Here is a 12,156-nt window from a genome sequence, read left to right as displayed (position 1 = left end):
TATATTAATATATTAATTAATAGTAATAATTATATATATATATATATTAATTAATAATAATATATTAATTATTGTGATTATTTATTCAAAAATTACAATTATTAATAATTCTTGTTAATAATGTATCAATATACTAATTAATTAATTATAATAATATATTAATTAATTATATATTTGGCTTTTTTATTTTTGATATTTATATTTTTGATTTAAAGAAAGGGCATTTTAGAAAAATTTAAATGTCAATAGGGGTAAAATGAGAGCTCTAGGGAATGGGAGATTGATTCTCACCTCCTCCCATGAGAATCAATCTCTCATTCCTCATTTTCAAATAATAGTGGGTCTCAAGATTCCGATTCTAATTCATGCTCTATTTTTTCGAATTAAATGCCGTCAATCGTTCCGATTTTGAATTTCGATTCTCCAATCCACGAAGTAAACGCACTTTTATTTTTTAGTATTTCTTGCTTTGAAGTTGAAGGGAGGATTCTCCTACGGTGAAGGCGCGCGATTGAGGAACGGTGGTTTTGAAGTTCAGGTAAAAAGCAATATGTGGAGTGGCAAAAAATTTTAGAGGTTTGAAACCCATTCTTTTCCAACTGACAATTAACAACAACCGTTGGATCCAACCGTTTGTTTTTACATTCCGGCATCGTGCCGGGCATATTCTAGCAGAAGCCCAGATAAAGAAGAAAAGTTCACTAGCTTCTTGTTTTATTGTTTCCATTACATTCTAAATCAGGAGGCTTCTAAAGATTCGAGTTCTTGTGGACTATCAGGTTCCGACTTCCTGCCATCAACTTGAAGATTGCCCCTCCATCATCTTGACGCCCAAGCCAAACAATTTAATGCCTTCGTTACAGTTTCTTTAACACCATCCTTTTTGGTCTCGGGCGCACCATATCCATATATCCATTTTACTGGTTCAACCGGGGACCTACTATTATTAATTGTCACAACTTTTTCATCAGTGGTAACGACTTTTTCGCTGCTGTTAACATGCTGCAATGTGCCGTAGCACATCTTCGCACAAATTTAACTTGCACAGACAACGAAACAGTTGTTACAAATAATGAAAAATATGACTAATGTTATTTACATATGTTGCAACATAGTCCCGCAGTCATCAAAATGAGCAAAACCTGAAAGATGACGGAATGATTTGAGACGTAAACAAAATAATCATTCATTTAAGTATAGTGAATTACAAGAAATCTGAAACTGAATACAGGAAGCAAAATAAGAGAACCAAGAAGCTGGTCCTAACAATTGGAATGAACAAGAAATATAAGTTTACAATTTCGAAGCTATATATCACACAATTTTTTAGTAATACATACATACACTAATTTCTACCTAAATCTACTCTCTAAATGTTGCAACGATCATAACCAGAGAACCATGAAGGTTCTGCAAGCTTTGATATCTCACTATCATCAGTGTAAAATTGCTGAAACTCCTCTCTCCACTGCTGATCACCTGCACTGTGAGGCTCCTCCTCTACATCGTATTTGGCCATACTAGAATCATCGAAAGCTGGTCGTATTGTTTCTTTTGGCAGACGAGACTCCGCTATAATCTCATTAAGAGTGCTAACCTCCATTTCGTGTTTCTTCTTCAGTTGATCAATCTGTTTGTAGGCCGTCACAGTTTCTTGCTCAGCTTCCATTGCTCGCTTCTGAAAAAAAAAAAACATTAATAATAATCAATTAGCGAGCTTATTGAGTGACAATAAATGAATCATTTAGCACTAGAAATTTATATCAGAGAAAGTTATGCTAATTGAAAGGCTCAGCTCATTAGTTGTACAGCCAATATGAAACATTTCGTTAGAAGTTTTGGCATACATAAAGTGCAAGAGAAAGCCTTGCTAATGTGTCTTAAATGAGAACAAATATGGATAGGCTCCAACCTGGTTCAAATATGCATTCAGAATTCAAGGGCATAAATAAAATTATGCCAATGTAAATGAATTGTGTACAGCACTAAGACAAAGCATGAATGTAGCAGAAAGAGAATGGATATATAATTGTGACTGTGTAAAGAGCATAAGAGAAAAGAAGACCAAAAATAAAAAAATAAATGAGAAAAGAAAAAGAGTGGCATAGCAAGGATTTTCCCAAATGAATTTCCAGTCAGTATCATCACGAGTAATAAATTGCTATAAACACTTTGAATAGCAAACTATTTATTTTATATTATTATTATTGTGACTCAGAAAGAGATCGGATAAGTCAGTGTGGCTATGCAAAAGAGCATGAGAGAAAAGAAGAGCAAAAGTAAAAATGAAGAAAGAAAAGGAGTGGCAAACCAAAATGTATTGCAAAAGAATCCCTGCTTACTAACTCTTTTGCTATTTATTCATATACTTGTTTAAGAGTTACTTAATGCGTGATTCCACCATGGACCTATTGAAAGCAAATAAATAAGTGGTAGGTCACTCAAATATTGTAGAAACCAGTCCAAGTTCTATTCTGGACCTCCTACAAACATGTGCAATTTTAGTTCAATATGTCAATTGACTTAGCAAATTCTGTCAATTTAATTAGCAAATTATGTGTCAACAAGTAGCATTTAATTAACAACACTAAAATCCAAATTAGAAGACCTAAATCAATTTAATACTAGGGTAAATGAGCAAAAATCAACTAAATGCACGAAGATTTTTCACTTAAAACAAAAAAAAAAGGTCCTTATGCGCGCCAAAATACTTTTCCTTTTCATTTGTGTCATAAAGATATACAGACTTTAAATTTAGAAATTATATAAAAATAAAAAAAATAAAGTAGTGCACATAACAACTGCAATTTTCCATCAGCATCATCACAAGTGTAAATGAGCAGAAATCAACTAATAATAGCATGGAAGAAAATCTACCACATCAAAGAAGCAAAACAAAACAAGATTCCTTATGTTAACTGGAAGAAACCATGAATAATTCACCAAAACTTTTGACTGCCTAGATTACAGCAGTGATCAGTCATTCTTATTAAACCAAGTTGTCCTCCTAAAATACTTGTCCTTTTCATTCTCTTCATAAAGAAAAATTGCTAGTGCAAAATTATCCACAATAAAAAAACATAAAGATAGAAAAGATAGCAAACTAAGTGAGCTGGCAAACGATGATAGGTAAATTATCTTAAAAAGCTAGGGAGAAAGAAAGCACACCCGTGCAGCTGCAACAGCTTCTTCTGCTTCTTTGAGCCGCACAAGTAATTCTCCTGCGGCTTGTACTGCTTCAGCAGTATCCCGCAACTGAGCTTGAAGACCTTTATTCTCATCCCTGAGATACTGTCTCTCTTTTTCTCTTGCTACTTTTAAAGCTGAAATTTCAGCAGCAAGAACATTTATGAACTTAGATTCAGCACCCCTGACACCTGCCTTAGCAGCCGCTTTCTTAACGTCCTCTATCCCTTCCTGGATTTTTCTGTGCCTCGCAAGCAATTGAATATGCTTCTCTTCAAGATCTGCATACTGCTCAAGCATGCGTGCATTTCCTTCCATAGCCATCTGCATTGCTTCATGTAATTCTTCTACACATTTCTTTTCTGCTTCTAGTTCCTGCTTTTGCTTTTCCGCTAGTGACCTGCTAGCTTCAAGTTCATTTCTCAACTCTTCTGCAAGAGAAATCCACCCGCTCTCCACCTCAGTCCAGCGTGTTCTTTCTTGTTCAAATTTCTCTTCAGCAGTCTCCTTGGTTGGCTCTGGGACAGTACTAAGAGATGGCACCAAACTAGGCTCACATGAATAAGTCAATTGCGGAAATGATTTCTGTTTTCGAGCAGATGATGATGAAGAGTCTATATAATATTGTAACTGGCTCCTTAAATCTTGAACCTCTTCCAGTAACACTTCTTTTTCACCTAGATCATAGAAATTCCGGTAATGTTCCAACTCATCTTGAACTCTTTTCAACTCGATTTTTGTCCCTAAAACTTCAGGATGATTCTCATATTTTTCCTTTAGAAGCTGTAAGCAATACACAAAGTTAAGATACAATTGTAGAATGTTGGAAGCTTGATGTTAAGAAAAAAAATTATGTACCTTATGTTCATGCATGAGGGACGCAAATTCTTCATCCATGAACTCTTCAGTCGGTAGAACACCATCCATAAGGCTCTCAAGACGCAAAATCTTATCCTCCCTTGTCTGACTTATTATGGAATTACATTCTCTCTCATGCTTGTACTGTTGCACCTGCAAAAGAATGCAGAAACATCAATTCAAAACTTAAAAGAACATGATGGCGGGTACTGCCAGTGATGGGTAAAGCTAGTAAAAGATCTACCAGACGATTAAGGTGCTTAATTTCAGAAGCTTGCTTGGCACAGAACTCCTCTAGTGCCATCTCTCTTCTAATAGCTCCTGCCAAAACCTTCTCCACTGCCTGAGCAATCGAGAAGCATCAAGTCAGTCTGAAAGTTCAGGACTGTTAAATTAATCAAAAGCCAGATGAAGCCATTATACTCACTTTGGGAACTAGCTTGGATTTGTCAGCAGATTCTGATCCATCAACAGGTACTAACTGGAGGCGTGAGTTTTCATTTGCCTCCTTGATATCTAGCTGTGCTCTATTCTTGCACTTATTACACAAGAATGATACTGGATCTTCCTCTGATATCCCATCATCTAGAGAAGTTTGCACACCCACATTGACTTTTTCAACTAGCAAGACTTGTTTGAGATCTGCCGGTCTAAATGACAACCTAAAAGCTGACCGCCTAAATGCTGAACTCTGGCGGTGGCTATCAATAATTTCAAGGCCACGATGCAGACTAGCAGCCAAATGCTCAGTTGTCGTCATAACATTCTTTCCCATTTGAATAGGAGCATCTGCTAAACTGCTTTTCGTTGACTTCGCCAAAGACAAGTGTATAGCTTCGGGGTCTAACTTGCTGCCGACCTTAAGATCTTTCTGGGATGCAGTTAACATTGATGAAGTCCTCAGACTTTTCCTACTGTTGCTGATTCTAGGTGAAACACTTGGAGTTGGAGATTTAAGAACAGGTGACACATTAGATTGAATGATGCTTACACTTGAAGGAGATGCACAGTTCACAGAGCTATTTGCAGATAAATTGGGTGTATATTCAACATCCGCCAAAACTCCAAAAAGGGGATCAGAGATAGGGCCTGATGATTCATGACCAACTGCCTTCCTTTGGGATTCTTCATCTAGCAATTCACTGACAGAGGAACCAAAAGTCTCTTTTTCCTCAAGAAGCTGCCTAGAGGAATCCCTCTTAACCGTACTAACTATTAACTGGTTTGTATTTTCTTCGCCATTTTGGTCTTTGATATTATGATTTAGCACAATATCATCAGAATAATCTGAGGATTTTGTAACAGGTTCAACAGTTATAATTTCAGATTCAAGGTCCTCAACTTGTTCAGATGTTACCTCCTCCATATTAACATCTGTATCCTCTGCACATTGTTCTTTAATAGAACCAGCTAATGTGTTAAGCTGAGTTTCTCCTGAGACTGCAAATTGTGACTCTGATTTAACTGTTTTTACTCTACCTTCTTTGATTTCATGGCGATCTTCAATCCCTGCTAACTGCTTATCTACATGATTGCACAGCTTCTCGACAGCGTCTTCATCAATTTCCATCTCCTCATCACCATCATCGTCAATATGAGGTAATGTCATGGGATGATGGAAGCTTTTTAATAAATTCAAGCTTCTACGAGCCCAACCTGCTGTGTGAACTCCATTTGGATCAGTTGGGTTGTGACCATTAGCCTTCATTCGATGCAGTTCATCCTGTTAAATTGTCCAATCAGAGATTCATATTCACACAATTACTAATAAAATGTAGTATCACATAATTATATAGACCCATTTTTATCTATTTGAAATATCTAGAACAATAACATACCCTTAGCTGCCTTATCACTTCACGTAAATAATTCACATCATCCTGCATTACTTCATTAACAACTGCTTTATTCTTAATTGCCTTTGCACGCTGTGCAAATCTCAATGTACTGAAAGTTTCACTCTTGCAGCTGCATTATTGACTTAAGTGAGCTTCCAAGTATGATAAGAAAAGAAATAAGACAGTAGAAAAGGTTTCTTCTAGAAAAGAAGAGTCTGCAGAATTACCTCTGAGCCGGGGATATGGCACAGATCATTGCTAGTTTTGCATTGCCACCAAGAGACTCCTGCAATAAAAATGTCAACCTGGAGTCTCTATAGGGTATATGCCTTTGCTTTCCAGTTTGAGAAACTTCAGCCAGGATGTTTATCAAATTCCTGAAAGTTCAGTAGTAAACCACAATAAGCACAGAGCTAACATAATCTCCAAAAATAAAAATAATTAAAAGAAAAAAATGCACAAAGAAGCAGCAGCGGAATCTCTTTTTCTGATAAAACAGATGAAAAAAACAACCAGATCTTGGAGCACTTTCACTCATAATTGCCCTACCAAAAACAATAAATGTTGATAATTTACAAATATGGAACAGACTAGGCATGGAAGAACAGTGGAAAAGGAATAAAAGTAAAAAAGAAAAATGCTTCAATTCAATTTCACGAACCTTTACCTCATTGCTTTGTTTTCTAAATGGCAACTTTGATAGATCACAGATTAAAATATGTGAGTAGCAATAGAATGTCCTATGATGATTTATTTCTTTTACAGCTTGCATATAAAGTGTGCTCTTTCCCACACTGCACTTTGCATGCTCTACATCACTTTATTTGATATATAGGGTTCTGCAAGCCTTTAGCACAAAATTTGTTTGAATTTTAACCCAACACAATGACCATACGTATTTTTGACATAAATGTAGGATCTGGCATACAGACAATAAAATCAGAATAGACTGTTTCAGCCACAGTACAATAATCAACTGTGATTAACACTTTGTGCACACACCTCCTTCATCTACAGTAAAATAATCAAGTATAACTAACACTTCTGTGCGAACCTCAACTGCATACCATCAAAAAAATATGAATGAAGATGCAGTAAACCTTACCCCAGCTGTGAGAGTGATTTGTTTATATTCCCAGCTTCCTTCAAGCGTTCCCCTGCAGCACCAGTCAACTTTTGCCGTTCTGACCCAGCTAGATCAACAAGATTAATTCTACTTGATTTGAACCTGCTTATACCATCAGCTTTGCTCTGAAAGACAGAAAAATATGACTTAGAATTTCTTCATCATAAAGAAGAGAGACTAATAGATGAAGAAGCAGAGATGTTTTTCTTTCTGTTGTCATGCATGTTATTAGATTTCATTCTTGTAAGAAGCATCTTTTACTATTTCAGCTATATATAAAATATTCAATTGGTAACTTGAAGAATAATATCTGCCCTATTTAAACTGCAGCAGTGATTACCTTGCATCGTGATTCAACAACACAAGTAAAAACACTGTGCGATCTGGAGCTTTCTGCATTTATACTAGTTGCACCTGTCCTCCTGTTCGACAATCCCTGCATAGAATATCAATATCTGTAAATTTATTGCTTGAAAAATTAGCAAATTCAGACTTGCAAAATCTTGTAATTGAGAACTGAGGAGAGACATGAATATAACAAGTGAAAAAGAATATGTATCTATCTATTTCTACCCCCAGCTTAAATTACAAATTATGATCCCCCAGCTGTCAAAGTTTGAAAATACAAAATATATTGGACTGTCTTAAACTTTCGAACAAACTAAATTCATGTTTAATGATCAAGTTTCAAAGAGAAAGAAGATAAAACTAAATATGCTGTCATCTATCAGATTGCATATTTAAACCTCATCAACTAGCTAAGAGTTTAGACCTTCGAGCACAGAGAAGGTTTCCTTATGTACATTCAGCAACAAGCCTTAATGCAGCCTCAAGATATGTTGCATATATCTCGCAAAGCACGCATGCATGAGTCTACAAGCGTGAGAATTTTATATCCCTCCCCTTACGGGCAATAATAGCAACATCTATGCACTCAAGCTAGTCCGTGATCCAAAGCAAGAAACAGAACAAACCTTCATCAGGAGCTGTGTAACATCCTTCATTGTGCATACATACTCCTCTGTCAAATTTTCGACGTATACACCAGATTTAACATCTTCTCGTATCTGCAATGAGATCCCAGAAATGGTCAGAAGAACTTTTTTTTTAAAAATTTTTAATACATCTTAAGTGTTCCAGTTACCTGGAGATTTCTTTGGCTTGGGTCCAACAAGTCCGTGATTTGTTCATTGTAAATCTGCATAAATATACTAAAAATCAAGCAAACTTACTAGAGTACTAAATCAATTATGTCAAAAGAATGTATTTAGTAACACCTCTAAAAAGGAACAACGACACTGATAATTCAGCTGCTTATCCGCATGCTTAATTTGCTCCTACAAAGAGATTACAATGGCAAGGATTAGAATAAAGATATAATATATTTCACAAGCAGGTGTACATCTGAGGACAGCTCAAATTCAGTCTTATTGAATTTCTTATCCTGCTTGACCACAAAGGAGGGGACCTGACACCAAAAGTGATAACCTGAAAGAGTCAATCTTACCTCATTTATGCGAGAAAAGAGTCGCTCAAAAACACGAGGAGTTAAGCCTTGCTGATCACTTGATAAGTTCTCTTCCAACAAGGCGTTGGCTGGCCCCCACATGGTATAAGTCTTCCCACTCCCAGTCTAATTTAAGATATTAATAAGCAGTTAATAGAATCTCTACTAGTAAGAGAAAATGAAAATTGAGATGAAACACAAAACAAGTAATTAGGTACCTGTCCATAAGCAAATACAGAACTGTTAAATCCGGATAAACAATTTTCAACGAGAGGAACTCCAACAAGCTGGAAAACATCCAGCTGCAAGGAAACGAGTATCAAAGTATAACCTAGAAACCATACCGTAATCAACCATCCTCAAATAATCAAGTGAATAAGACTGTACCTGAGTTGCCTCCATGTCAGCAACCGAGTCAAATGTGAAGGTGTGTCCATTTATTGATAAAGAATCATCCGCAACTTTCTGCACTATCATCTCCCCTTCATTCTCTTCCTTATTTAGAGGCCGCATTCGCACTATCACCTAATTCACAACATTCAATGAAATTCATAACCTTAAGAGTCAGAATCTATTATGAAACTACAGGTATTTAATAATGTTTCAAGAACAATAGCAGCATATATTATGAAATTCATAACCTTAAGAGTCAGAATCTATTATGAAACTACAGGTATTTAATAATGTTTCAAGAACAATAGCAGCGTATATGACATTGTTTTGCATCAGTTTATGAAGAAACTAGATTCAGTATTATGAGTTTTTGTTATGCACTAGGTCAGAGACACACATACAGGTTTGTAAATATTTCTCCAAGCCAAGTAAAGATTCAGAAAATGCAAGCGAAAAACAAAATAAAATAAAGAAAATGACAATGAGACAGATATTACTATTTCTTGTTCTTAGATTTCTGATGGAGGAAATTAAAAATAATAATGAATTTCCTATAATATCTTTAACGCTAATTTCTTAGTTACGAACAATTAAATGCTTGAGTGAGTTGCGCAAATATTTCACCTAATTTAGGACATCCGATTTTTCTCTTTTTAAATTAAATAACGAATCCAAAGGAAAGCAGAGGAAGCTTGCGAGATCACCTTAACACCGGAGTCGGAAACCCCTGGCACTAGGTTTTCGGGAAAAGATTCCATGGCGAGCTTGCGCTTGAGAGGATTGGGCGGCCGCGGCGGCAACGGACTCTTCATCTTAGCCGGTGACGGGGAGGGTTGAAGCGAGTTGAGATCTGATGGCGGAGCATTTTCTTTGGCTGATTTTTGTCTTCGCAATGTCTTCGATTTTGACGAATTAGGGTTCGGAGACGTTGACGACGACGACGGCGAGTCATTCGTGTGAGTTTCTCTCAAGACTGTGCTTTTAGGAAGCATGAAGTGCTTCATTGTTCAAAAATTTAGAGAGATAAAAGAGGTGGTTTTAGAGAAAGAGTAGGTTTTGATCGGGCAAGATAGCGAGACCGCAGGGGGATTAGGGACAAAGAAGAAAGAAGAGGTGGAGATGAGTGAGAAATGTAGCCGTTAGAGAGGGGGGAAATTTTGAATTTGATGAGTGAGAAGTTGGATCGTGATTGATCCAGCTATGGTGCTACAGTTGTATGGTACCACAGCTGGATCTAACCATTGGATCTAATTCTGGTGATAATTGTGGACTAAATTCAATGGTTGGATCCATCTGTGGTACCATACAACAGTGGTACCACAGATTTGTCCGGTGATTTATTAGTGATTTTTTAAAAATGTGTTGGATCTGGAGCGTTTCGATGGAGTCTTAAGGAACCCTATACGTCGCACAACCAGTGGGCCCACTTTCGATAGCCTTTACAGCTCAGAATTCATTTTGATTGAAGGGCCCAGTAACTAATACAGAATACTAAAGTTTATTTGTTTGTTTGTTGTTATGTTTTTTTTTTTTTTCTCTAATCTTAATTTGTAGTTGATATCTAAATTTAGATGAAATTTAAGAGGTTGTTTATTAAATATTTAAAATTTGAAATTTTATTAATTTTAATTTTTTTAAAATTTAGTTTTTTTTTAAATTTATGTTTATTTTTTACATTTATATATGATTGAAAAAAAAGTAAATTTTGTGACTTTTATCTAAATAGAAAAATATTTGAATGAAAACTAAATATTATATTCTAAAAATATCTCTATAAAATAACTTATTTTCTAAATTTCTAAATTATAAAATCTAATCATTTTCTTGTTTTGATTAATAAGAATATAAATGTCAAATAACCAAATTTAAGATATTTTTATTACAAAAATAAATAAGATGTCACTTATATTCAGATATTAAAAAAAATAAACATATAATTTAGATTTTAATATTCAAACTTCATAGAAACTCAAACCTATTTAGACTTTATAAAAATTCATACCCATTCCAATTTCAAAAAAAAAAAAAACACAACCTAAGTAGATCTTAGTGAATACAAATATTTGAACGATATATTTATTTTTCTTTAGAATATATAATATAAATGTTAAGTTATTTAGTTTTTAATAAAAAAAATTGAAATACGGTATTTTGATATTTGTATACTTCTAAGTATAATAAAGTGGATAAAAATCAAGTCAAATACTTTGAAAGCATATTTAAAATTATTTTATTAGAAATATATGTAATGATTATAACACTGTAAGAATTAATTAAAATATCTACTTAATCAATATATTTAATGTTAATATTATTTTATACCTATACGTCTGTTTATTATATGAATCTTTTTTTTTTGGCTTGTTTAAATACTTTGAAAGCATATTTAAAATTATTTTATTACAAATATATGTAATGATTATAACACTGTAAGAATTAAATTAAAATATCTACTTAATCAATATATTTAACGTTAATATTATTTTATACCTATACGTCTGTTTATTATATGAATATTTTTTTTTGGCTTGTTTAATCATATGAGCTGGCATATAATCAATTAATCATATAATATTTATTAAATCTACTTCAAATTACGTAATTAAAATATTTAAAATATGAAATTATTCTTAAAATCTTTGTTCAAGAGGTGGTTACGACCAATAGAAAGTCAAAACAAAAATTATTATAGACTTGTTTATTGCCATGAAATAGAAGTCAACCAGAAATCCATGAATTAATTTTACAAAGATACATTGATATTCAATCATAAGAAAAGGATTAACGTTTATTATTATTGGAAATAATATCCTTAATATGAGTTCTTTTAGGAGATACTGGAGATAATATTTATCTTCCATTCAGAAAAAAATTAAAAAATTTAATTTTTTATTATTTAGACCTAAACATCTAACAATTAAAATTTAAACATTAGGTCTTCGGATAAAAAACAATCAAATTTTAGGAGCATGAATGTTTTTCAGCTAAATTAAAAATAAAATAAAATAAAAATCTCTTACTTTATCCTTTTTTTCAGCTAAATTTTGAGTAGGCCAGGCCCAATTTTCATTTTAGTTGGGCTAAATTTTAACCACTCATTGCTACGTACATTAAAGACAACAAGCCCATTACAAAATCAGATAATTAAATTTAAAACCCAAACCCAATATAAAAAATCTAAAATAATATTCGCTAAACTCAATCCCTTCACCTTATTCTATAAGGTAGAGTTTATATTTTGAATTGGA

The 12,156-nt window shown here is 34.0% G+C and overlaps 1 protein-coding gene across 1 annotated transcript; it reads right to left on the bottom strand.

The window, feature by feature from the left end:
• Positions 1-1,221: 1,221 nt before the first annotated feature.
• On the bottom strand, positions 1,222-10,207 carry LOC18033169 (kinesin-like protein KIN-12B). Its single transcript, XM_006420989.2, has 16 exons — positions 9,613-10,207; positions 8,903-9,040; positions 8,734-8,817; positions 8,516-8,641; positions 8,286-8,345; positions 8,153-8,206; positions 7,983-8,075; positions 7,349-7,444; positions 6,988-7,133; positions 6,110-6,259; positions 5,883-6,012; positions 4,472-5,767; positions 4,289-4,387; positions 4,045-4,197; positions 3,169-3,969; positions 1,222-1,678 (listed from the first exon to the last, which is right to left on the bottom strand). Exons 1-16 carry the CDS (start codon positions 9,910-9,912, stop codon positions 1,370-1,372), a joined length of 4,035 nt encoding a protein of 1,344 aa, XP_006421052.1. The 5' UTR covers positions 9,913-10,207; the 3' UTR covers positions 1,222-1,369.
• Positions 10,208-12,156: the final 1,949 nt, after the last annotated feature.

The sequence above is a fragment of the Citrus clementina genome, unplaced genomic scaffold (genome assembly GCF_000493195.1).
Source record: "Citrus clementina cultivar Clemenules unplaced genomic scaffold, Citrus_clementina_v1.0 scaffold_9, whole genome shotgun sequence".
Classification (NCBI taxonomy): Eukaryota; Viridiplantae; Streptophyta; class Magnoliopsida; order Sapindales; family Rutaceae; genus Citrus; species Citrus x clementina.
This window is presented reverse-complemented; position numbering and strand designations above follow the sequence as displayed.

Bases quoted from the DNA above. Each gene is read 5' to 3' on its own strand.
- LOC18033169 (XM_006420989.2), bottom strand. From the start codon at position 9,912: ATGAAGCACTTCATGCTTCCTAAAAGCACAGTCTTGAGAGAAACTCAC. The intron at 8,076-8,152 runs GTAACTGGAACA...ATCTCATTGCAG, and splicing joins CAAGCCAAAGAAATCTCCAG to ATACGAGAAGATGTTAAATC. The intron at 7,445-7,982 runs GTTTGTTCTGTT...TATTCTATGCAG, and splicing joins TTACACAGCTCCTGATGAAG to GGATTGTCGAACAGGAGGAC.